General features: G+C 42.3%; 1 protein-coding gene across 1 annotated transcript in view; it reads left to right on the top strand.

Moving 5' to 3' along the window:
* Positions 1-7947: 7947 nt before the first annotated feature.
* The window catches only part of MVP (major vault protein), a 36481-nt gene continuing 21928 nt past the window's right edge, over positions 7948-22500 (top strand). Inside the window, exons 1-7 of the mRNA XM_053694695.1 lie at positions 7948-8023; positions 14353-14489; positions 15730-15925; positions 17594-17714; positions 17798-17929; positions 18228-18322; positions 19208-19444. Coding sequence (XP_053550670.1) covers positions 14368-14489; positions 15730-15925; positions 17594-17714; positions 17798-17929; positions 18228-18322; positions 19208-19444 — 903 coding nt within the window. The 5' untranslated portion in view covers positions 7948-8023; positions 14353-14367. The remainder of the gene's footprint in view (positions 8024-14352; positions 14490-15729; positions 15926-17593; positions 17715-17797; positions 17930-18227; positions 18323-19207; positions 19445-22500) is intronic.

The raw sequence follows: 22500 nt of genomic DNA, 5'->3' as shown, positions 1-22500 counted from the left end.
GTGTAGGGGGTTAGTTAATAGGGCAACCCCATGGACAAATTAAATGCAACCTGCTCCAGAACCATTCTCCTAGTGAAGCTACTGCTGTAAGCCTCCAGGGTCCCACTGAAAATGTATACGGTATGACAAGAGGGCTAATGAAGAGCAGAAGATCTGCGGCACAGTAAGAGTCACTTTGGGAGGCCGGGATTCGATGAAGGATAGGGCCAGCTGTATGTTCTTTGGCCGCCCTCTGTGTGTTTGTTCCAGGAGCGTCTGCGGTTCTCCAACAGCATGAACCAGCAGGGCAGACTTCTTATCCGGCAACCAGCCGGTGACACATGGGGTAGACGGCTGATCAGTACAGAGGTCAGTGTGCCTATTGGGAACCTGAGCCTGCAGATCAGGAGAAGACGGCCTCTTAAAAAAAACTGAGCCTGAGACAAGCTGATACTCCCTCGTGGTTGTGTTTACTTTTGCCGGCAGACTAATAACTGCAGGGGCGGCAGGCAGCAGGGGTGGGGATCCTACCACCTTGTCACCTCCGCCACATATTCCGGTAGTAACGGGTCTTAAGGGTGTAAATGCCTCTTGTATGGTCCCCAAAAAGGTGAGACGATGTTCCCGCAGCAGAGAGCCGATTGCTTCCAATATGGCGCCGGGAGTCGCCATTTTTCACAAAGTATGAGAGGTGCCTATTATGCGCTTGGGAGGGAGATGAGAAGGTTTCTCGTTAATTTTTCAGCTGCCGTAGGGTGCTAGCATCGTAAAAGGTGCCTTTGCTGGAAAGATTATATGTCCTTGGGGCACTTTTATCCCAATTTAATACATATTTTTAAGCTTATTGTCAGGAGCCTCAAGGTTCTGCGTCTTGTCTCAATGCGTGTTGGCTCCGCCCCCCCAGAGCATACAATTTTAAACAACTTTCTTTTCTTTTTTTTTCCGTTCTCTTGGTATTTTTTGTTGAAAAGCAGGGATGCAAGCTTATCAGTTTTTATTCGTTCTCTTGCTATCTTTATTTGAAAATGCAGGAATGTAAGTTTAGGAGCCAGACCATATTTGGTTCAGCACCTGGGTGGCGCTTGCTGATTGTAACCCATGTAAATTAAAGATGAGCATATTTATTTATTTAAAGAAGAAATTTTTTTTATAAGGGGTTAAAGTTAGGGCATATGGTGTGTTAGAAAAAAACCCAGCAAAGTGCCTTTACATGGAGGTGAATGGGGGACAGTGTTTTCACTTTAAGGGCTCGATTTATCAAGCCTTCGCCTTCCCTACGACTGCAGGTTCTCACAAGAGAACCTGCAGTCAGTAGTTATCAAGCAGCGGTCATCAGACACAAGAGAACCTGCAGTCAGTATTTATCAAGCAGCGGTCATCAGACACAAGAGAACCTGCAGTCAGTATTTATCAAGCAGTGGTCATCAGACACAAGAGAACCTGCAGTCAGTATTTATCAAGCAGCGGTCATCAGACACAAGAGAACCTGCAGTCAGTATTTATCAAGCAGCAGTCATCAGACACAAGAGAACCTGCAGTCTGTATTTATCAAGCAGCGGTCATCAGACACAAGAGAACCTGCAGTCAGTATTTATCAAGCAGCGGTCATCAGACACAAGAGAATCTGCAGTCAGTATTTATCAAGCAGTGGTCATCAAACACAAAAGAACCTGCAGTCAGTATTTATCAAGCAGCACTCATCAGACACAAGAGAACCTGCAGTCAGTATTTATCAAGCAGCGGTCATCAGACACAAGAGAACATGCAGTCCGTATTTATCAAGCAGCGGTCATCAGACACAAGAGAACCTGCAGTCAGTATTTATCAAGCAGCGGTCATCAGACACAAGAGAACATGCAGTCTGTATTTATCAAGCAGTAGCCATCAGACACAAGAGAACCTGCAGTCAGTATTTATCAAGCAGCGGTCATCAGACACAAGAGAACATGCAGTCCGTATTTATCAAGCAGCGGTCATCAGACACAAGAGAACATGCAGTCCGTATTTATCAAGCAGCGGCCATCAGACACAAGAGAACCTGCAGTCAGTATTTATCAAGCAGCGGTCATCAGACACAAGACAACCTGCAGTCAGTATTTATCAAGCAGGTCATCAGACACAAGAGAACCTGCAGTCAGTATTTATCAAGCAGCGGTCATCAGACACAAGAGAACCTGCAGTCAGTATTTATCAAGCAGTGGTCATCAGACACAAGAGAATCTACAGTCAGTATTTATCAAGCAGTGGTCATCAGACACAAGAGAACCTGCAGTCAGTATTTATCAAGCAGCCGTCATCAGACACAAGAGAACCTGCAGTCAGTATTTATCAAGCAGCGGTCATCAGACACAAGAGAACCTGCAGTCAGTATTTATCAAGCAGAGGTCATCAGACACAAGAGAACCTGCAGTCAGTATTTATCAAGCAGCGGTCATCAGACACAAGAGAACCTGCAGTCTGTATTTATCAAGCAGCAGTCATCAGACACAAGAGAACCTGCAGTCAGTATTTATCAAGCAGCGGTCATCAGACACAAGAGAACCTGCAGTCAGTATTTATCAAGCAGCTGTCATCAGAAACAAGAGAACCTGCAGTCAGTATTTATCAAGCAGCAGTCATCAGACACAAGAGAACCTGCAGTCAGTATTTATCAAGCTGCCGTCATCAGACACAAGAGAACCTGCAGTCAGTATTTATCAAGCAGTGGTCATCAGACACAAGAGAATCTGCAGTCAGTATTTATCAAGCAGTGGTCATCAGACACAAGAGAACCTGCAATCCGTATTTATCAAGCAGTGGTCATCAGACACAAGAGAACCTGCAGTCAGTATTTATCAAGCAGCAGTCATCAGACACAAGAGAACCTGCAGTCAGTATTTATCAAGCAGCTGTCATCAGACACAAGAGAACCTGCAGTCAGGATTTATCAAGCAGCTGTCATCAGACACAAGACAACCTGCAGTCAGTATTTAGCAAGCAGCGGTCATCAGACACAAGAGAACCTGCAGTCAGTATTTATCAAGCAGTGGTCATCAGACCGCTGCTTCCTACACTCTTCCCCACCTTTTAGGTACAAAATTTCAATCTCCCGGTCTCGCCTGACTGGGGAGATTGACAGCTCCTGCTCACGTGTGATTGGCTGTGCACAGGCAGGGGGCGGGATTGCATGAAAGTGCAAAATAGTACTTGTGTGCCATTGATGAATTCCACAAGCTGATTGCTGCCGCCGGAGGCGAGCTGGGGCAGACATGAGCAAATATGTTCACCCCTGTCCGCCCTTGCGATAAATCTAGCCCTAAATATATATGTATATGGTTATATACATATATATTTATTGCTGCACAATTTTCCCCCTGCTCTGTGCTAGGTGGTTTGCCGTGTCTATCGACATGAGAACGAGGCTCGTATTGAAACCTATGGAAGCGCGCTCTCGTGAAAGCTTGGCTTCTAAGCAATGCGATTATAAGGTCGTGTTCGCATTGCGCCTTACTTGTAATAACAGCACACATTTACGTGCATTGGAATTACTGTGTGGAGCGCAAATATCCTGCTTGCGTAAGTGCAATATTGTGCTCCACTTGTAATCTAGCCCTAAAGGGGTTATATCACATCATGTAACTGGTAGCAAATGATGATTTAAAAAAAAAGGGGGGGGGGGAGAAACACTGCTTTGTTTTTCACTGGCAACCATGAAGAGTAAAATGACCGCCCTGTGTATCTAACTGCCATCTAAGGGGGGGATTCATATAACTGCTACATTTGTTACTGACAACTGAGGGGTTAAAATCACTGCTCATCTGCATATATATATATACACATGACAGAGCCTAGTGTGGATCCTACCGTAGCATTTTTGAGGAGGGCCCATCACATGACTCTACCTATCGCTATTCCCATGTGACCTGTTGAGTATTTTTGTATAGGCAGCATGTAATCCTACTTCTACCTCAGATTAGGGACATTATTGTGTATTGTGTGTAGTTGTTTTGTGCCTCTAGTGAGGCAGACTTTGTGCCCTCTCATTGTGTGCAATTTACAGATAGCACTCACGGAGAGCAAGGATACCTGGCCACCACGCCCCCACTGTTAGCCATGTGACTGAAGCACGCACTGGGACGCAACCGCCGACACGGAAGAGGGATTCGAGACACAGGACGCTGAGAGAGCCGGGCATCCGCGAGTGAGTGGAGTCCCCGAGACAAACCACAGGTGATATTCGGGTTGTCTAGCGATGGGGATGGGTCCCGGATGGTAAGCTCAGTTGTGTGTTTATCCCAAAATTTACGGACTTAAGTAAATGAAGTGTCTAAAAGCGAGTGTATTGATGAATATAACAAGGGTCACTTAACAGTGGGGAGAGTTTGAAAGGTCACAACATATTGCAGGACTCTACAGGTGCTGGGCATTGTATGTTTGCACTTTACAGATAATCACATAAACAGTTCACCACATGTTTATCGCTATATCCCATACTGCTTTTCATCCCTGTCTCCCTGATCCTATCAGCCAACCTAGCAGCACACAAACCTTTGTATCGAGTAAATCCCTCTGGGTGGTTTAGAGATACCTGTGTTGTGCTTCTTGGTGCCAAGGAAACCAGGAGACTCAAATGTGACAGCCTGAAGCACAGCCATTTGTTTTTCTACAGGTAGCAACTATTGTTATGTTCTTTCATTATTTAAAGGGACAGTCTACACCAGAATTGTTATTGTTTAAAAAGATAGATAATCCCTTTATTACCCATTCCCCAGTTTTGCATAACCAACGCTGTTTTAGTAATATACTTTTTACCTCTGTGATTACCTTGTGTCTAAGTCTCTGCAGACTGCCCCTTATCTCAGTGCTTTTGACAGATTTGCATTTTAGCCAATCAGTACTGACTCATAAGTAACTCCACGGGTGTTAGCACAATGTTGTGCAAACGATGCAGGTATCCAGAACACAGCAGTCTTCAGCAGATGCGCAAGCCAAAGGTTCAAAGGTCAGATACTTTCCAAAAGCCTGCCCTGCCGTAGCGGCGGCGGATCACACCACAACTGCAAAAGAAAAAATATAGGCACTACTCAGTGGCTATATATAAAAAAATATACAGTTTAATTAGTTTTGCAGGGGAAAACAGTCACAGACATGGAGATTGTTTCCTTTGTTGGTCGGCCTCCATGTCTGACTGTTTTTACCTGCAAAACAAAATAAAATGTATATATTTTTATAGATAGCCACCAAGTAGTGCCTGCATTTTTTCCTTCATTTGTGAGCACAATGTTATCTATATGGCATACATGAACTAACGCCCTCTAGTTGTGAAAAATGACAAAATGCATTCAGAAAAGAGGCGGCCTTCAAGGGCTAAGAAATTAGCATATGAGCCTACCTATGTTTAGCTTTAAATTAAAAATGCCAAGAGAACAAAGCAAAATTGATGATAAAAGTAAATAGGAAAGTTGTATAAAATCACATGCCCTCTCTGAATCATGAAAGTTTAATGTTGACTAGACTGTCCCTTTAATTTCCCTGCATTTATGTAGTTGAACTCTACAAACTGAGAGAGATTGGAGTCTATCCCTTGCAATTCAGAAATATGACCCTGCTACATGCTACAGTGTGCACAGTCATCATTTGATCAGTGATGGTGCTTGTTTAAACATTTCCCTTATTGGTCACAGCAAAGGAGATAAGATAAACTCAATTGGCTTTTCAGTGGGTTTGCTTCCAGCATGCAGATTGGTGGAAATGCAAAATGTATTTAAAACTTTTTTGTGTGCAGATATAAAATTAGCTGTCAGTGCATCTACTCTATCTTTAAAGGGACATGAAAGTTCATGATTTAGATAGGGTGTACAATTAAAAAGAAAATACTTCCAACTTCATAGCTCATTTTAACGAGAGCATACAGAAGTAGGCTCAGGAGCGTGCATGTGTCTCGAGAACTATGTGGCAGCAATGTTATACGTATAGCAGCTAAGTTTAAACAAGAGCTAAATTTTATAAAAGGACGTTTTTGTTTTTAATGACGCAGCTTATTTTTTTTTTTTTTTTTTCATGATTCAGATAGAGTGTGCGATTTTAAACAACTTTCAAATTGACTTTTATTATTCAATTTGCTTTGTTCTCTTGGTATCCATTGTTCCAAATGATACCTAGGTAGCTTCACATGTATGCTCATTGGCTCACCTGATGCGTTCAGCTAGTCCCCTGTAGCACATTGCTGCTCCTTCAACAAAGAATACCAAGATACTTAATTGTGTCCCTTTAATCTTTGCACTACAGCGCTACATACCTTGGCTGCCTGTCTCTCCACACCTTTACGTGCAGAGGCACAATGTGCCCCACACACCCTCCCCTCACTGACATTTGTGTCTAATGTCCACCTGACGCACCTAAAATTAGATCAAAAAGGAAACTCAGACCGACACAACCCTGATTCACTAGTGAAAATATTATGTGTCCGTATTGGAAGACATGAGACGGACTCACTAACTCTTTGTAATAAAGTATTTTAGCTCTGTCTAGCACCCGAAGAGTTAAACATATCACTGTCATTGTCACTTTGCTCATACACAGGACATTAAAGGGACATTAAACACTCAGTAAATGCAGCTGGTGAGCTGTATATGTGTATATTGTGGGGTTACTAAGCTCCAGAATGAGTGATTTATGTTTCCATTAGAATGTTACTTTAAACAGGACCCTGTCATTAGATCATTTTGCTTATATAAGGGACTGCACTTTATCCCATGTCACTGTCATCTCTTTGTTTATTTACGGCTGTTACGCACAGAAAAGTAGAAAAAAAAGATTTAGGGCCTTATGATCTAAACTTTGCTGGATCAGATGTGGTTTTTCTTGACGACCCTTGCAGGGGCTGCTTTATTACATTATATATAAAATACGATATTTGTTGAACAATTTTGCGGCACCTTCGCAGTACAATTTTCCCTACATATTTATGTATTAATGGTTCAATTATTTGTTGTTTTGTATGTTTTTTTTAAATGACGATTTTGATTCTGCACTTATTTAATGTCAGCATCTCCTTCCCATACTAAAATGCAGTATACGCAATAACGTACCTCAGTGAGACACCCTATTTCCAGGGTAAAAAGTGGCACCAGGGAAATAGAAGTTTTAGAGATCTTTAGTTTATCAACCTTAATGTATTAGAGCATGTTAATATTGCACCATTGCTTGCATGTAACTATGTGTTTAACTTCTATAAAGGGGTTAAATATATAATTCATGTTATAGTTAAGTAAAAATTAAACTTGCATGATTCTGATAGGGCATGTCATTTTAATCAGCTTTCCAATTTACTTATCAAATTTGCTTTGTTCTCTTGGTATTCTTTGTTGAAAGCTAAACCTAAGTAGACTCATATGCTAATTTCTAAGCCTCTAATCAGACACTTATAGTTCATGTGTACCATATAGATAACATTGTGCTCACTCCCAGAGTTATTTATGAGTCAGTACTGATTGGCTAAAATGCAAGTCTGTAAATAGCACTGAGATAAGGGGGCAGTCTGCAGAGGCTTAGATACCAGGTAGGTAATCACAGAGGTAAAAACTATATTAATATAACTGTGTTGGTTATGCAAAACTGTTGAATGGGTAAAATAGGGATTATATAGCTTTTTAAACAATAAACATTTTAAAGTAGACTGTCCCTTTAAATTCCAGAGCAGGAATGCACTACTGGTTGCTAGCTGAGCATATATGGCGAGCCAATGACAAGAAGCATATGCAAGTAGCCACCAGTATTCACATCTCTTTAAACACATCAATAACATTGGTCACTTTCCTCATATACAGAATGTTTAACCCACTAAAGCTGGTACTGTCATTAGGACATCATTGTACTTATCAGATATCTGCTGCTTGTCACACACCTACACATGTGGGTCAGCAGTGACTCATGTCTTCTGGCAGTGAAGCAGTTAAACAGCTCACCGCCTCCCTCTTCCCGTCACAGGGAGTGCCTCTGATCTGCTGTGTCCCCGTCTGTAACCTGCCTGATCTTCCTGAAGAGACAGCCACAGTGAGAGCAGGTAATACTGAGACCCCCTCCCCATGTACTGCAATCTCCCATAGGCTATAGCTGGGGGGCTGCAGATTTCACTCTGGGGTTGGCTTTATCCCCAAATAGGCCTCTTGTTCAGCACAGATTTATGGGGCTATAGAGGGCACTGATACCTCTGCTCTGTCAGCCCAGCATTAAACATAGTTTAATAGGAAGCTATAAGATCATCTTGAGGGTCTGTGCCCCCTTCTCTCTCACCCTCATAGTTACTAAGCCAAACCTCATTACTTCAGGACACATCCTTCTCATTGCTCCTCACACTTATTATCTGCCCCACCCCTTGTAGTCTGCAGGATTCTCCTCCCGTTCTGTTGGATATTTCACTGAATATTCAGGGAACAAACATCACACTGGGACTTTCCCCTTAACTCCTACAGAGCAGTTAGTACCCTGGTTACTGTGTGTTACTGTACTTTACATTCTATATAACTGTAATGCAGTGCTGCACTGGGTGTTTATAAATAGCTTTATGTCCTTTTAACTTCCTCCATTGTCCTGAAGAAAGTCACTTATTAACACACCATATTCCTGCAGACTGTTTCTCCAACAGTAACTTTATTACCCTGCAGATCATTCCTCCTTAGCCTAATTACCCTGCACTGCAGATCATTCCTCCTTATTATAATTACCCTGCAGATCATTTCTCCTTATTATAATTACCCTGCAGATCATTCCTCCTTATTATAATTACCCTGCAGATCATTCCTCCTTAGCCTAATTACCCTGCAGATCATTCCTCCTTAGCCTAATTACCCTGCAGATCATTCCTCCTTATTATAATTACTCTACAGATCATTCCTCCTTAGCCTAATTACCCTGCAGATCATTCCTCCTTAGCCTAATTACCCTGCAGATCATTCCTCCTTAGCCTAATTACCCTGCAGATCATTCCTCCTTATTACAATTGCCCTGCAGATCATTCCTCCTTAGTCTAATTGCCCTGCAGATCATTCCTCCTTAGTCTAATTACCCTGCAGATCATTCCTCCTTAGCCTTATTACCCTGCAGAGGTGCCGATCATCTCATTACCTGCTTTTGCCCTGATATAGTTGCTTTTGCCCTGTTACAGTTATTGCATAGCCGCCTCTGGCAGCTGAGGGATTAAGCTAACTCTTTGCTGTTCCTGCTTTAGGGCTGTGTGTTTTTGATGTAAGGTGTGTAGAGAAGGAATCAGCTTAGTTAGTAAATGTGACAGACAGGTTTGTGGCCAGTATTGTACTCACTGACACACCTGTATATACTGTCACCTCGGGGCATAACCTGAGAACCTTTTGCTTTTCAGTTGTTTCATCTGCTGCTGACTCATTTCCTTGTGCACAATGCACTGTACCTTATAACAGGTGCTCCCTGCGCTGTCATGTGCCGCTCGCCCCCTGTGATGTGAAGCACATATATATTATTTATCAGTACACACTGTAAAGATAGTAACTCCTGCACTTCCTGGTAGTTTTATTATTGTTATTTATCCATCTATCCTCTCTCTTATCCTTCAATTCTCTAATTCTCTCTTTAATTTTTTTCTCTCTATTTCTCGTTATCTCATTTTCTCTCTCTCTGTCTCTTTCTTTCTCTGAGACTCTTTCCCTTTGTGCCTCTCTTTCTGGGCCTGATGGTAATAAACTCGCCAGCAAGAAGAGAAATCTCGCCAAATCTTTTGGTGCTTTTTGGAGCATTATTTTGCAATGTAAGTGTCTCTCCTTCACACCCAGAACTCTGCATAGGGAGCTAAATAAAGTTTAAGAAAAAAATTGCCTTTTTAAAAGTCTTTGAGGGAGCTTGCAGTACTGACGAACCATATGAGATCATCTCGCCAGAGCGAAGAGGTTTAGATCATCTTCTGTCTTATTCCCTCTGTTTTAGGGCACAATTATTTAAATTGATGGTAAATTTGCTTCCATAACTTCACATAGTATGACAACTCTTCTCCTAACTAGCATATTGATGTGCTTATTTTGTTCCAATGTCAAATCTACTTTTAATACTGAGCGTTTTTGTCAGGCTCCGTTACCTGATTCAATACAGCCTCTCTGAATAATTTCCCCTTAGGCTTCTTTGACAGGCAGCTCTTTCAGCCAATCAGAGACTCGCTATGCGCCCATGTAAGTTAATAACAGCACGCTCCCGTGCTTGGAACTCAGGCTGGAAGTTGAACTGCGCAAACGCAACTGCTACACTATTTGCGCAACATAAACAGTGAGGCTGCTGACTGTTAACATACTTTAAGTAGCCTCACTGCTCTGGTGAGATTATCTAAAGCTCTGCTCTGGTGAGATTATCTAAAGCTCTCTGCTCTGGTGAGATTATCTAAAGCTCTCTGCTCTGGTGAGATTATCTAAAGCTCTCTGCTCTGGTGAGATTATCTAAAGCTCTCTGCTCTGGTGAGGATATCTAAAGCTCTCTGCTCTGGTGAGATTATCTAAAGCTCTCTGCTCTGGTGAGATTATCTAAAGCTCTCTGCTCTGGTGAGATTATCTAAAGCTCTCTGCTCTGGTGAGATTATCTAAAGCTCTCTGCTCTGGTGAGATTATCTAAAGCTCTCTGCTCTGGTGAGATTATCTAAAGCTCTCTGCTCTGGTGAGGATATCTAAAGCTCTCTGCTCTGGTGAGGATATCTAAAGCTCTCTGCTCTGGTGAGGATATCTAAAGCTCTCTGCTCTGGTGAGATTATCTAAAGCTCTCTGCTCTGGTGAGATTATCTAAAGCTCTCTGCTCTGGTGAGGATATCTAAAGCTCTCTGCTCTGGTGAGGATATCTAAAGCTCTCTGCTCTGGTGAGATTATCTAAAGCTCTCTGCTCTGGTGAGATTATCTAAAGCTCTCTGCTCTGGTGAGGATATCTAAAGCTCTCTGCTCTGGTGAGGATATCTAAAGCTCTCTGCTCTGGTGAGGATATCTAAAGCTCTCTGCTCTGGTGAGGATATCTAAAGCTCTCTGCTCTGGTGAGGATATCTAAAGCTCTCTGCTCTGGTGAGGATATCTAAAGCTCTCTGCTCTGGTGAGGATATCTAAAGCTCTCTGCTCTGGTGAGGATATCTAAAGCTCTCTGCTCTGGTGAGGATATCTAAAGCTCTCTGCTCTGGTGAGATTATATTAGAGGCCTCATCAGTACTAGTCATGTGCATTTGACAGCTTCACTAGCGGAAGAAGGCAGTCGGTCACACCATTCAGCTGTTTTAGGAGCCAGAGATCTGGATTTGCACAGATTTTAGTGTGTTGCATTTTCACAAGAATAAATCAGTCTCTGAAAAGAGCCGAATGCCGTGACTGGTCGCTGCCTTCCGCTTTACCTGCTTTTGCCCTGTTACAGTTATTGCATAGCCGCCTCTGGCAGCTGAGGGATTAAGCTAACTCTTTGCTGTTCCTGCTTTCGGGCTGTGTGTTTTTGATGCAAGGTGTGTAGAGAAGGAATCAGCTTAGTTAGACAGGTTTGTGGCCAGTATTGTACTCACTGACACACCTGTATATACTGTCACCTCGGGGCATAACCTGAGAACCTTTTGCTTTTCAGTTGTTTCATCTGCTGCTGACTCATTGCCTTGTGCACAATGCACTGTACCTTATAACAGGTGCTCCCTGCGCTGTCATGTGCCGCTCGCCCCCTGTGATGTGAAGCACATACATATATTATTTATCAGTACACACTGTAAAGATAGTAACTCCTGCACTTCCTGGTAGTTTTATTATTGTTATTTATCCATCTATCCTGTCTCTTATCCTTCAATTCTCTAATTCTCTCTTTAATTTCTTTTTTTCTCTAATTCTCGTTATCTCATTTTCTCTCTGTCTGTCTGTCTGTCTCTCTCTCTGTCTCTTTCTTTCTCTGAGACTCTTTCCCTTTGTGCCTCTCTTTCTGGGCCTGATGATAATAAAATCGCCAGAAAGAAGAGAAATCTTGCCAAATCTTTTGTGGCTTTTTGGAGCATTATTTTGCAATGTAGGTGTCTCTCCTTCACACCCAGAACTCTGCATATGGAGCTAAATAAAGTTTAAGAAAAAAATTGCGAGCTATATGAGATCATCTCGCCACAGCGGAGAGGTTTAGATCATCAGCCCCTCTGTCTTATTCCCTCTGTTTTAGGGCACGATTATTTTAAGTTCTCTGCCCTAGTGAGATTATCTAAAACTCTGCTCTGGTGAGATTATTTAAAGCTCTCTTCCCTAGTAAGATTATCTAAAACGATCTGTTCTGGTGATGTTATCTAGAACTCTCTGTTCTGGTGAGATTATCTAAAGCTCTCAGCTCTGGTCAAATTATTTAAAGCTCTCTGCTTTTGTGAGATTATCTAGAACTCTCTTCACCAGTGAGATTATCTAAAATGATCTGCTCTGGTGATATTATCTAGAACTCTCTGCTCTGGTGAGATTATCTAAAGCTCTCTGCCGTAGTGAGATTATCTAGAACTCTCTGCTCTGGTGAGATTATCTAAAGATCTCTGCTCTAGTGAGATTATCTAGAACTCTCTGCTCTGCTGAGATTATCTAAAAGTCTCTACCCTAGTGAGATGATCTAGAACTCTCTGCTCTGGTGAGATGATCTAAAGCTCTCTGCTCTGGTGAGATGATCTAAAGCTCTCTGTTCTGGTGAGATGATCTAAAGATCTCTGCTCTGGTGAGATGATCTAAAGATCTCTGCTCTGGTGAGATGATCTAAAGATCTCTGCTCTGGTGAGATGATCATTCTAAAGATCTCTGCTCTGGTGAGATGATCTAAAGATCTCTGCTCTGGTGAGATGATCATTCTAAAGATCTCTGCTCTGGTGAGATGATCATTCTAAAGATCTCTGCTCTGGTGAGATGATCATTCTAAATATCTCTGCTCTGGTGAGATGATCATTCTAAAGATCTCTGCTCTGGTGAGATGATCATTCTAAAGATCTCTGCTCTGGTGAGATGATCATTCTAAAGATCTCTGCTCTGGTGAGATGATCATTCTAAAGATCTCTGCTCTGGTGAGATGATCATTCTAAAGATCTCTGCTCTGGTGAGATGATCTAAAGATCTCTGCTCTGGTGAGATGATCATTCTAAAGATCTCTGCTCTGGTGAGATGATCTAAAGATCTCTGCTCTGGTGAGATTATATTAGAGGCCTCATCAGTACTAGTCATATGCATTTGGCAGCTTCATTAGCGGAAGAAGGCAGTCGGTCACAGCATTCAGCTGTTTTAGAAGCCGGAGATCTGGATTTGCACAGATTTTAGTGTGTTGCATTTTCACAAGAATAAATCAGTCTCTGAAAAGAGCCGAATGCCGTGACCGGTCGTCGCATTCGGCAGCTAATGCACATGCCTAATCAGTACTGTGAGCAGAGGCGTAACTAGAAACCACAGGGCCCAGGTACAAGAATCTAAAAAGGGCCCCCCACCGCCCCTCCCCCCTCCAAAAAAAGGTGAATTTAATACATATCATTTTTTTTACATTTAACACAGAAAAAAATGTGAATCAGATTAAATGTCTACAAAAGGAGGTACCCTGTGCCCACAGTCTGTGAGATGGTCTGACCCCCTATTACTGTATATAGTGACACTGTTTAACCCCCCAGTACTGTATATAGTGAGTTAGTGACACAGTCTGTAATCTGCCGGTGAGATGGCTGGCCTGACCCTACCCGCCCAGTACTTTATAAAGTGACCACAGTAGTCAGTGACATGGTCCACCCCCCCATACTGTATATAGTGGTACTGTATAGTGACACTGTTTACCCCCTGCTTCCCCCCCCCATGCTGTAGTAACAAGGTCTGTAATTTGCTGGTTCCACAAACATACACAAACACACATACAGGCATAAATACACACACAGTCACATACATACACACACAGTCACATACATACACACACACCATACACACAGACACATAAACACCAATGGGTAAAACAGAAACACTAACACCCTCATTCATTCCTTTTTCCTCTTTCTCTGACCCTCACATTCATTCCTTTTTCCTCTTTCTCCGACCCTCCCATTCATTCCTTTCTCCCACTTTTTTTTTAACCCTCAAATTCATTCCTTTTTCCGCTTTCTCTCACCCTCACATTCATTCATTTCTCCCTCTTTCTCTGACCCTCACATTCATTCCTTTCTCCCTCTTTCTCTGACCCTCACATTCATTCCTTTCTCCCTCTTTCTCTGACCCTCACATTCATTCCTTTTTCCCTCTTTCTCTGACTCTCACATTCCCGCCTCATCATCTCCCTTTCCCTCCCGTTTTTTTCTTTCCCCAGTCACAAACATCTAACTTTACAAACTCTCTCCCTCATTCACTCCCAGCTCACTTTTTCAATCTGTATCCTCCCCACTAGAACGTGTGCAGCAAAATGAGTGAGGAATCTATCATCCGTATCCCTCCATACCATTACATCCATGTGTTAGACCAGAACAGTAACATATCCCGCGTAGAGACTGGACCCAAAACTTACATCCGACAAGACAATGAGAGGTGAGTGGTCTGCAGAGCATCACTGTGTGCTGCAAATGTTTGTAGGAGGCTGATTTGCTGTGCAGTGTTGTAACCGTGTAATGACTTGCTCTGAATAATGCAATGCTCTGCATATGATATAATGGTACAATACTCTGCAGTGTTGTAACCATGTAATGACTTGCTCTGAATAATGCAATGCTCTGCATATGATATAATGGTACAATACTCTGCAGTGTTGTAACCATGTAATGACTTGCTCTGAATAATGCAATGCTCTGCATATGATATAATGGTACAATGCTCTGCAGTGTTGTAACCATTTAAGGACTTGCTCTGAATAATGCAATGCTCTGCATATGATATAATGGTACAATGCTCTGCAGTGTTGTAACCATGTAATGACTTGCTCTGAATAATGCAATGCTCTGCATATGATATAATGGTACAATGCTCTGCAGTGTTGTAACCATGTAATGACTTGCTCTGAATAATGCAATGCTCTGCATAGGATATAATGGTACAATGCTCTGCAGTGTTCTAACCATGTAATGACGTAGTTGCTCAAGACAGGATAGCAGTTATGATTGCGAAATAGAGAGGGCCTTGCTCAGTTGTCCGCTATCATCATACCCTGCTCCCAATAATGCAATGCTCTGCATATGATATAATGGTGCAATGCTTTGCGGAGCCTGTGATATAATGGTGCAATGCTTTGCGGAGCCTGTGATATAATGGTGCAATGCTCTGTGGAGCCTGTGATATAATGGCGCAATGCTCTGCGAAGCCTGTGATATAATGGCGCAATTCTCTGCGGAGCCAATGATATAATGGCGCAATGCTCTTCCGGAAACTGTGATATAATGGCGCAATGCTCTTCCGGAGCCTGTGATATAATGGCGCAATGCTCTGCGGATCCTGTGATATAATGGTTCAATGCTCTGCATATGATATGATAGTATAATGCTCTGCATATGATATAATGGCAAAATGCTCTTCCGGAGCCTGTGACATAATGGTGCAATGCTCTTCCGGAGCCTGTGATATAATGGCGCAATGCTCTTCCGGAGCCTCTGATATAATGGCGCAATGCTCTTCCGGAGCCTGTGATATAATGGCGCAATGCTCTGCGGAGCCTGTGATATAATGGCGCAATGCTCTGTGGAGCCTGTGATATAATGGCGCAATTCTCTGCAGATACTGTGATATAATGGCGCAATGCTCTGCGTAGCCTGTGATATAATGGTGCAATGCTCTATAGGGTCCTCTTCCATCCCGTGCGCATGGTCATGGTGCCTCCACGTCATTACTGTGTGATACTGAACCCTGTGCTGAGGGACTCTGAGCACATTGTGACATTCGATGATGTGGGCCAAGCAAAACTGCGTCATGGTGACCAGGAAATCCGACTAGCGCAGGATCCATTCCCATTGTATCCCGGAGAGGAGCTTCAGCAGGTTTGTGTCGTGGGTGTAGGAATATCTTGTATTTATAGAACCTGTTATTGCATGCAGTGTGTGTAATATGTTCATATTTATTGTGTGTGTATAGTGTCTGCATGTATTGCATGCTTACAATGTGTCTATATGTATGTATTATGTGCATGTATATGTGTGTGCATGTATGTGAAACTGTGCATAATATGTGGATATGCGTGTGCATGTATGTGTATGGTATATGCATAGTATGTGTATAGTGTGTGCATGTATGTGTATAGTGTGTGCTTGTATGTGTATAGTGTGCATGTACGTGTACAGTGTGTGTATACTGTGTGCATAGTATGTGTATAGTGTGTGCATAGCATGTGTATAGTATATGTATGTGTATATTGTGTGTATAGTGTGTGTAAGTATGTGTATATTGTGTGCATAGTATGTGTATAGTGTGTATAGTGTGTGTAAGTATGTGTATAGTGTGTGCATAGTATGTGTTATAGTGTGTGTGTGTGTGTGTGTGTGTGTGTGTAAGTATGTCTATAGTGTGTGCATAGTATGTGTTACAGTGTGTGCATAATATGTGTTATAGTGTGTGATAGTATTTCTATAGTGTGTGTAAGTATGTCTATAATGTGTGTTTAAGTATGTCTATAGTGTGTGCATAGTATGTGTTATAGTGTGTGCTTGTATGTGTATAGTGTGTGCATGCATGTGTGTGTGATAGTGTGTGCATGCATGTGTGTGCATTTTTAGGTGAGTTTATGTTATAAGTGCATTGCTCACTCTACCTGTATTGATTGTGTATATACAGGGCATGTGTATTGTGTGTGTCTGTGGAACCTGTTTAAGTACAGCATACCTCTCTGTGTATCTATACAACCTGTATGCTTATGCAGTGTGTATGTACAGGGTGTGTGTAGTGTGTGTGTGTATTTTGAACCGTTGCATGTGTTTGTCTTGCTCATTGTACCTATAGAACCTTTTTGTGTGTACTGGGTGTGCACAGGGTGTGTCTGTGAGTTTATAGCTTTAGCTATACAAACCGCAGGGCTGCTTTCCTAAACTGACTTGCATTTCTTTGAGACAAACCTTTATAACTGACTTACTAATAAGACATTACTATAGACTTTTATTTTACATACATGTGCTGTCAGTTAGCTCTTTAAAGGGGAATTCTAGGGCAATAAAATAGATGTGTTATAGTATTATGCTTGCTCCATGCTGCCAAACTAATTCTGGGCATAGAATAGCTTGTTATCGGCAGCTACACGTGTATGCCACTACTGACTGGCAGAATTAAATAAATTGCAGCTCACAAGCAGGACTTTAGCTATGTATTTATTCCCTTTGCAGGGGTTAAACACACATTTAGGGTGATCAATAGTGTAAGACTATAATACTTATTTCTGCACTAGAATGTCCCTTTAATAATCTGGCTACAGCTGTGATTAGTGACAGGGATCTGCCCTTTTTCCGATCCTCGTTAAATCTTCTCCCTTTTACTATCACATCTCTATACCGTTTGTGGTTAGCAGATCTCACGGACTGACCATTCAGACGTGTAGGTGCCCATGGGTATAACGCCAGATGCCCCTCCTTCCTCATATTGTATGTTTACGTTTTTTTCTCATCTCCTTATTCCTGTAAAATTGTACATAATTCCTTTGCCCTCTGCCTTCTCTCGCACAGGGTATCACCCCTCTCACTGTGGTAGTTGCCAACACTGCCCTACACCTTAAAGCTCTACTTGATTTGGAAGACGAGAATGACAAATATGTGGCTGGGGACGAGTGGCTTTTTGAAGGACCAGGTAAGGGACACTCGGTGTCTGACTGTGCGCATGGCACCCGTCTCAGTCAAGCATCACTCACCTCTGTCTTGTGATCACTGTAGGTACCTATATCCCACGTAAAGAGGTGGAAGTGGTGCAGACTATCCAGGCCACCGTGATCCGGCATAACCAGGCGATACGCCTGCGTGCCAGGAAAGAGTGCAAAGACAGAGAGGGCCGAGATCGCGTTACTGGTCAGTCTAAGCACAATTATTTAGTCCTCCCAAGCTCACTTTTTTCAAATAATACATATTATTCAGCATGAAAAGGTTTAAGAGTAAATACATCTCTATTTATCATCTATATATCTGTGTATCTGTCTGTCTACCTATATCTTGTCTTTGACTCTGTTCTCAGCTTATCTCTCACTCTTTCATACATCTGTTATAATCTAAGCAAGTTACAGACAGACACGTGGTTTCTTGTTGGTAATCTGCCCTGTGTTGCTCTCTAACACTGATCTATGTGTGTCTGTTTTTTAACATTATACAGGTGAGGAATGGTTGGTCAAGAAAGTTGGTGCTTACCTCCCAGGGGTGTTTGAGGAGGTTGTAGATGTTGTAAATGCATTTGTTCTGACAGAAAAGGTAAGAACAAACCCCAAGTCCTATTCGCTGGCTCTCCTAGAGCCGGGTTAATCACAAGGCAAATCAAGCACCTGTCTAGGGACTCGTATCTATAACTTTGTGACCTTATTTTTAAACTTACTTATCCATAACGTTAGCTCCTTCCTATCTAATAGACAATTAAAAAATGCTTTCCCAGTTATGTCTCCTTTTCAGTAATATGCACAGAGAATTTTATACGGGGGTGTGCGTCTATATATATGAGGTGCCGTGTGGCAATGGCATTGTGAGCAAAGTATTATTGTAGTCTTAAAGGGACCTCCCAGACAGTATTTTGTTAAGGACATTGTAGTCAAAATGTAAATAGACAATAGTGAATTTGAATTTTGAGTAGAATCAGTTTGTATTAGCAACATGCTTCTAGTAAGTTATTAAAGAGAGAGCTTTTACTGTGCAAGGACCAAACGTCCCTATGTCTTGTGCTTCTGCGTTTGCACTGCTCGGTCAACTGGTGGTGGCTTATATTGGGTTATTGATGACTCGGTTTAGATCATTGTCACCTCTTCCTCTCTGAGAATGTTCAAAGTCTGAATGCAAGTGCCCAGGAGATATGGGCGTTTGCTCCGTGTGCCTTTTTCAAGAGACAAGTGGCTTATTTACAAGAGGTGGCCCTAGCAATGTGAGCATAAGCTATCTGATTAGTTAGACACCTGGCCACATAGAGATCTTGGACATTCGTCCAGTTAAGGTTCCTTGACTACTGTATCAATGTCTTGTCTATGTAAGCCAATGTGTTTTGTTGAATTTGAAAGGACTGCAGCTTAATTTAGGTTTCTTTTTGAGCAGAATGTATAAAGATAAGGATCCAAGTTAAAAAATAAATAACAACTCTTCCTTGTGACACAGAAAGCCCTGCACATTTGTGCCACAAAGACATTCCGCGATGACAAGGGCAACCTACGCCGGACTGGGGAAGAATGGTTAGTGACGATGGAGGACGCAGAGGCCTACATCCCTAATGTATACGAGGAGGTGGTAGGAATTGTAGATATCACCACCTTGAACAGCCGTCAGTATTGCGTCATCCTAGACCCACAGGGGGAAGATGGGAAACCTCAACTGGGACAGAAAAAAGTTGTGAAGGTGAGGTGGGAAATGATAAGCTCAGTATCTGGAGGTGACTACTGTCTTGTACATGTGGGGGGAGGTCACACAGTGAGAGTTTGATACTGTAGGGGGGGTGTAGATGACGGCAATGAGATCCATATGAGGTGGTCTTGGTCAGATCTGGCATCACTTAATGAATATTCCACCCAGACCAGCGTTCTCGCTCATTCATTTACTTCCTATTGATATTTCAAAATCCAAAAAGTATTTATTTAAGGGCACATATGTATCTGTGTTAGTTAAAGGGACATGAAACTCAAAAGATGTCTTTAATGAATCAGAGCAATTTTAAACAACATTCCAGGTTACTTATATTATCAAATTTGCTTTATGCTCTTGATATCCTTTGTTGAAGGAGCAAAAATGCATTACTAGGAGCTAGCTGAACACAGGTGAGCCAATGACAAGAGGCATAAATGTGCAGCCACCAATCAACAGCTAGCTCTTTGTAATGCATTGTTGCTCTTGAGACTACCCAGGTTTTCTTTTCAACAAAGGATATCAAGAGAATGAAGCAAATTAGATAAATCATGACAGAAAAAAAATTGTGTTTCATGTCCATTTTAAGGTGGTACTTACGAAAGCTTGGAAACCATCAGACACCCATCTGGGTTTTACATTCTGAAAAATATTTTGGTAATGCGGTAACAAATTATTATTATTGTTGGTTATTTGTAGAGCGCCAACAGATTCTGCAGCGCTACAAACATAGGCTGTATACAAGGTAACATTTATAGGGACCTGCACTGTTGTATGAAGGTGATCTGCAAACAGCTGGGCTCTTAGGCTTACATGCTATGGGTGTTCATGGTGGATAGCAATGGAGAAGATGAATTGGGATTAGGAAAGATTAGTGTAGGTTGTATGCATCCCTGAATAGTAGAGTCTTTAGGGAGGCTTTCAAAACTAGGGGAGAGTCTTGTGGAGCGTAGAACCATATTTTTATAAAATTCGGGAGATGAGCACAGAAGTGCAAATAATACCTATATATAAAAGGGCTTTAGAGAGGAGAACTTGGAAAAGTTAAACTTTTTTGTTGTATTTATGTGTCATTTTGTGTGTGTGTGTGTGCTTAAGGGTCTTTAGATTTTAGGTTTTACTTGGATGGTACACTCATAAGAACTAACAAATGTCTGCATCAATTTATATTTCTGAACAAATATTTCCTTCTTAATATAGGGAGAGTCCACAGCTTCATTCCTTACTTATGGGAAATACTGAACCTGGCTACCAGGAGGAGGCAAAGACATTAAATACCTCCCCCACTTCCCTCATCCCCCAGTCATTCTTTGCCTTTCGTCACAGGAGGTTGGCAGAGAAGTGTCAGAAGATTTTGGAGTAGTTCCTTAGGAAGGGTATCTACTCTTCGAGATGGGACTGGAGTTTCAAGTAGTCTTGTCAGCCTCTCAGTGAGAGCACTGATAAAAGTTAGAGTCTGGAGATGCTGGGAGAGTCTTTCTGCGAATCCATCCAGGCTCATATTAACAGCTCCTTAGCAATCAGTGTTGACGAGTTTCACTGCCTGCTTTTTATCTCTCAAGACCATGTCAGAAGCGATGCTACAGTCTGTCACACTTGATGGAACGTGTTTCTGTTCCACGGCATAGATTCCGCTAAGATCATTTCATTTTTTACACATATGTAACGCTAGAAGACAGGGTCACAGTGGGACTCTTTTATCTTTATGGAATCAAGGGTTAAAATCTCCTGAGGGGCATTGTTGAACAGTGGGATGTTAATCATATTTGTTTACGTGATTTATGCTGCTTATATGTGTGAGGTGTTTTGGGCTCATAGGCTGCTATGGAACGTACAGGTTGCTCTTTTACTTTGAGAGCTGCCCAGTTTTATTAGGCTTGGCGCGCTTTTCCTTTAGCAGGGGCGGTCCTGCATTGTGCACAGTGTGACCAGGAGTGGTCACGGTTTCCATTTCCTGACCGAATGACTACAGAGAGGAGCGAGTTTTCTCTATACTGTCTGGGTCATAGGAGGTGGTGAGTGCCCCAGCCATTGGGGGTATAGGTGCCAGTTGTTTTTTTCTTTGGTTTAAATAAGGTTACCTACTGATTTTTTTAGAGGATGATCCCTCTACGATAGAATTCGATACCTGTGTATATTGTGAGGAGGCCCGGGTAGTCTAGCCCTCTCAATTATGTTCCATATGCCGCAACAGGGTGTTTTCATCAACCAATGTTAAGATGTTAGATGCCACTGAGCCTTCAGCCTCTGAGGACTCTTTGTCCCGTGAGGTGTGTCCCCTACAGTCATCTGATCCTACACATGCAGCTTCCCCTTGCACCACTAGTCCTCCATCTGGAGGGGGCCTTTTTCCAACAGACGTTACTGCGCAGTTCCGTATGGCGATGTCTGTGGCCTTAGCCGCTTTGTCTCGTACTGCTGCGTGCAAACGTAGAAGTAATCCATGAACTCCGGCCCAGGGAGCATCATGTAAATTGATGGTTGTATTCGATTAGTCATCTGAGGGTGCAGTTCTCTCTGAGGCTTCAGAGTACGGACCTTCTGGGTCGGAGCCTGCTGCTTCTATTCCTCCGGCAGAGGAGGATTTCGCCTTTAGATTTAAAGTTGCACACCTGCGCTTGCTTCTGAGAGAGGTTTTGACGATATTAGAGATGTCTAGTACTGATCTACCAGTCGAATTTCGGAACACTGAATCAGATGGTGAATTTCATTAGTTGGTTGGGGAAGGATGGAGATCCTCTTCCCTTTCACCTATTTCTTTGTTCAGATCTCAGTTCCGGGCTCTATAAAGGGATTGCGTTGTTACCCAGCCTTACTTGGCTAACTCTTTTTGTGCACTTGCCTATAACTTTACTATTCCATTTAAGAATAGTTTATTCTTAGAGCTCTTGGTTATAAGAGGCTTCATTCCTTTTGCCAGGTCTCACTTCAGCAGAGGCTTGGTGTATGCTGACGCAGTGGAGCGGTGCTGTTTCTAATCCGTTTTAACAGATTTACCTGGACTACTGATTAAGAGAATTGCTCTCTAGTGTCTTTGTCCAGATCTCCTTATC

Source organism: Bombina bombina, chromosome 11 (assembly GCF_027579735.1).
Source record: "Bombina bombina isolate aBomBom1 chromosome 11, aBomBom1.pri, whole genome shotgun sequence".
NCBI classification, from domain to species: domain Eukaryota; kingdom Metazoa; phylum Chordata; class Amphibia; order Anura; family Bombinatoridae; genus Bombina; species Bombina bombina.
Note: the sequence above shows the minus strand (reverse complement) of the source record. Positions and strands in the feature narration are given on the sequence as shown.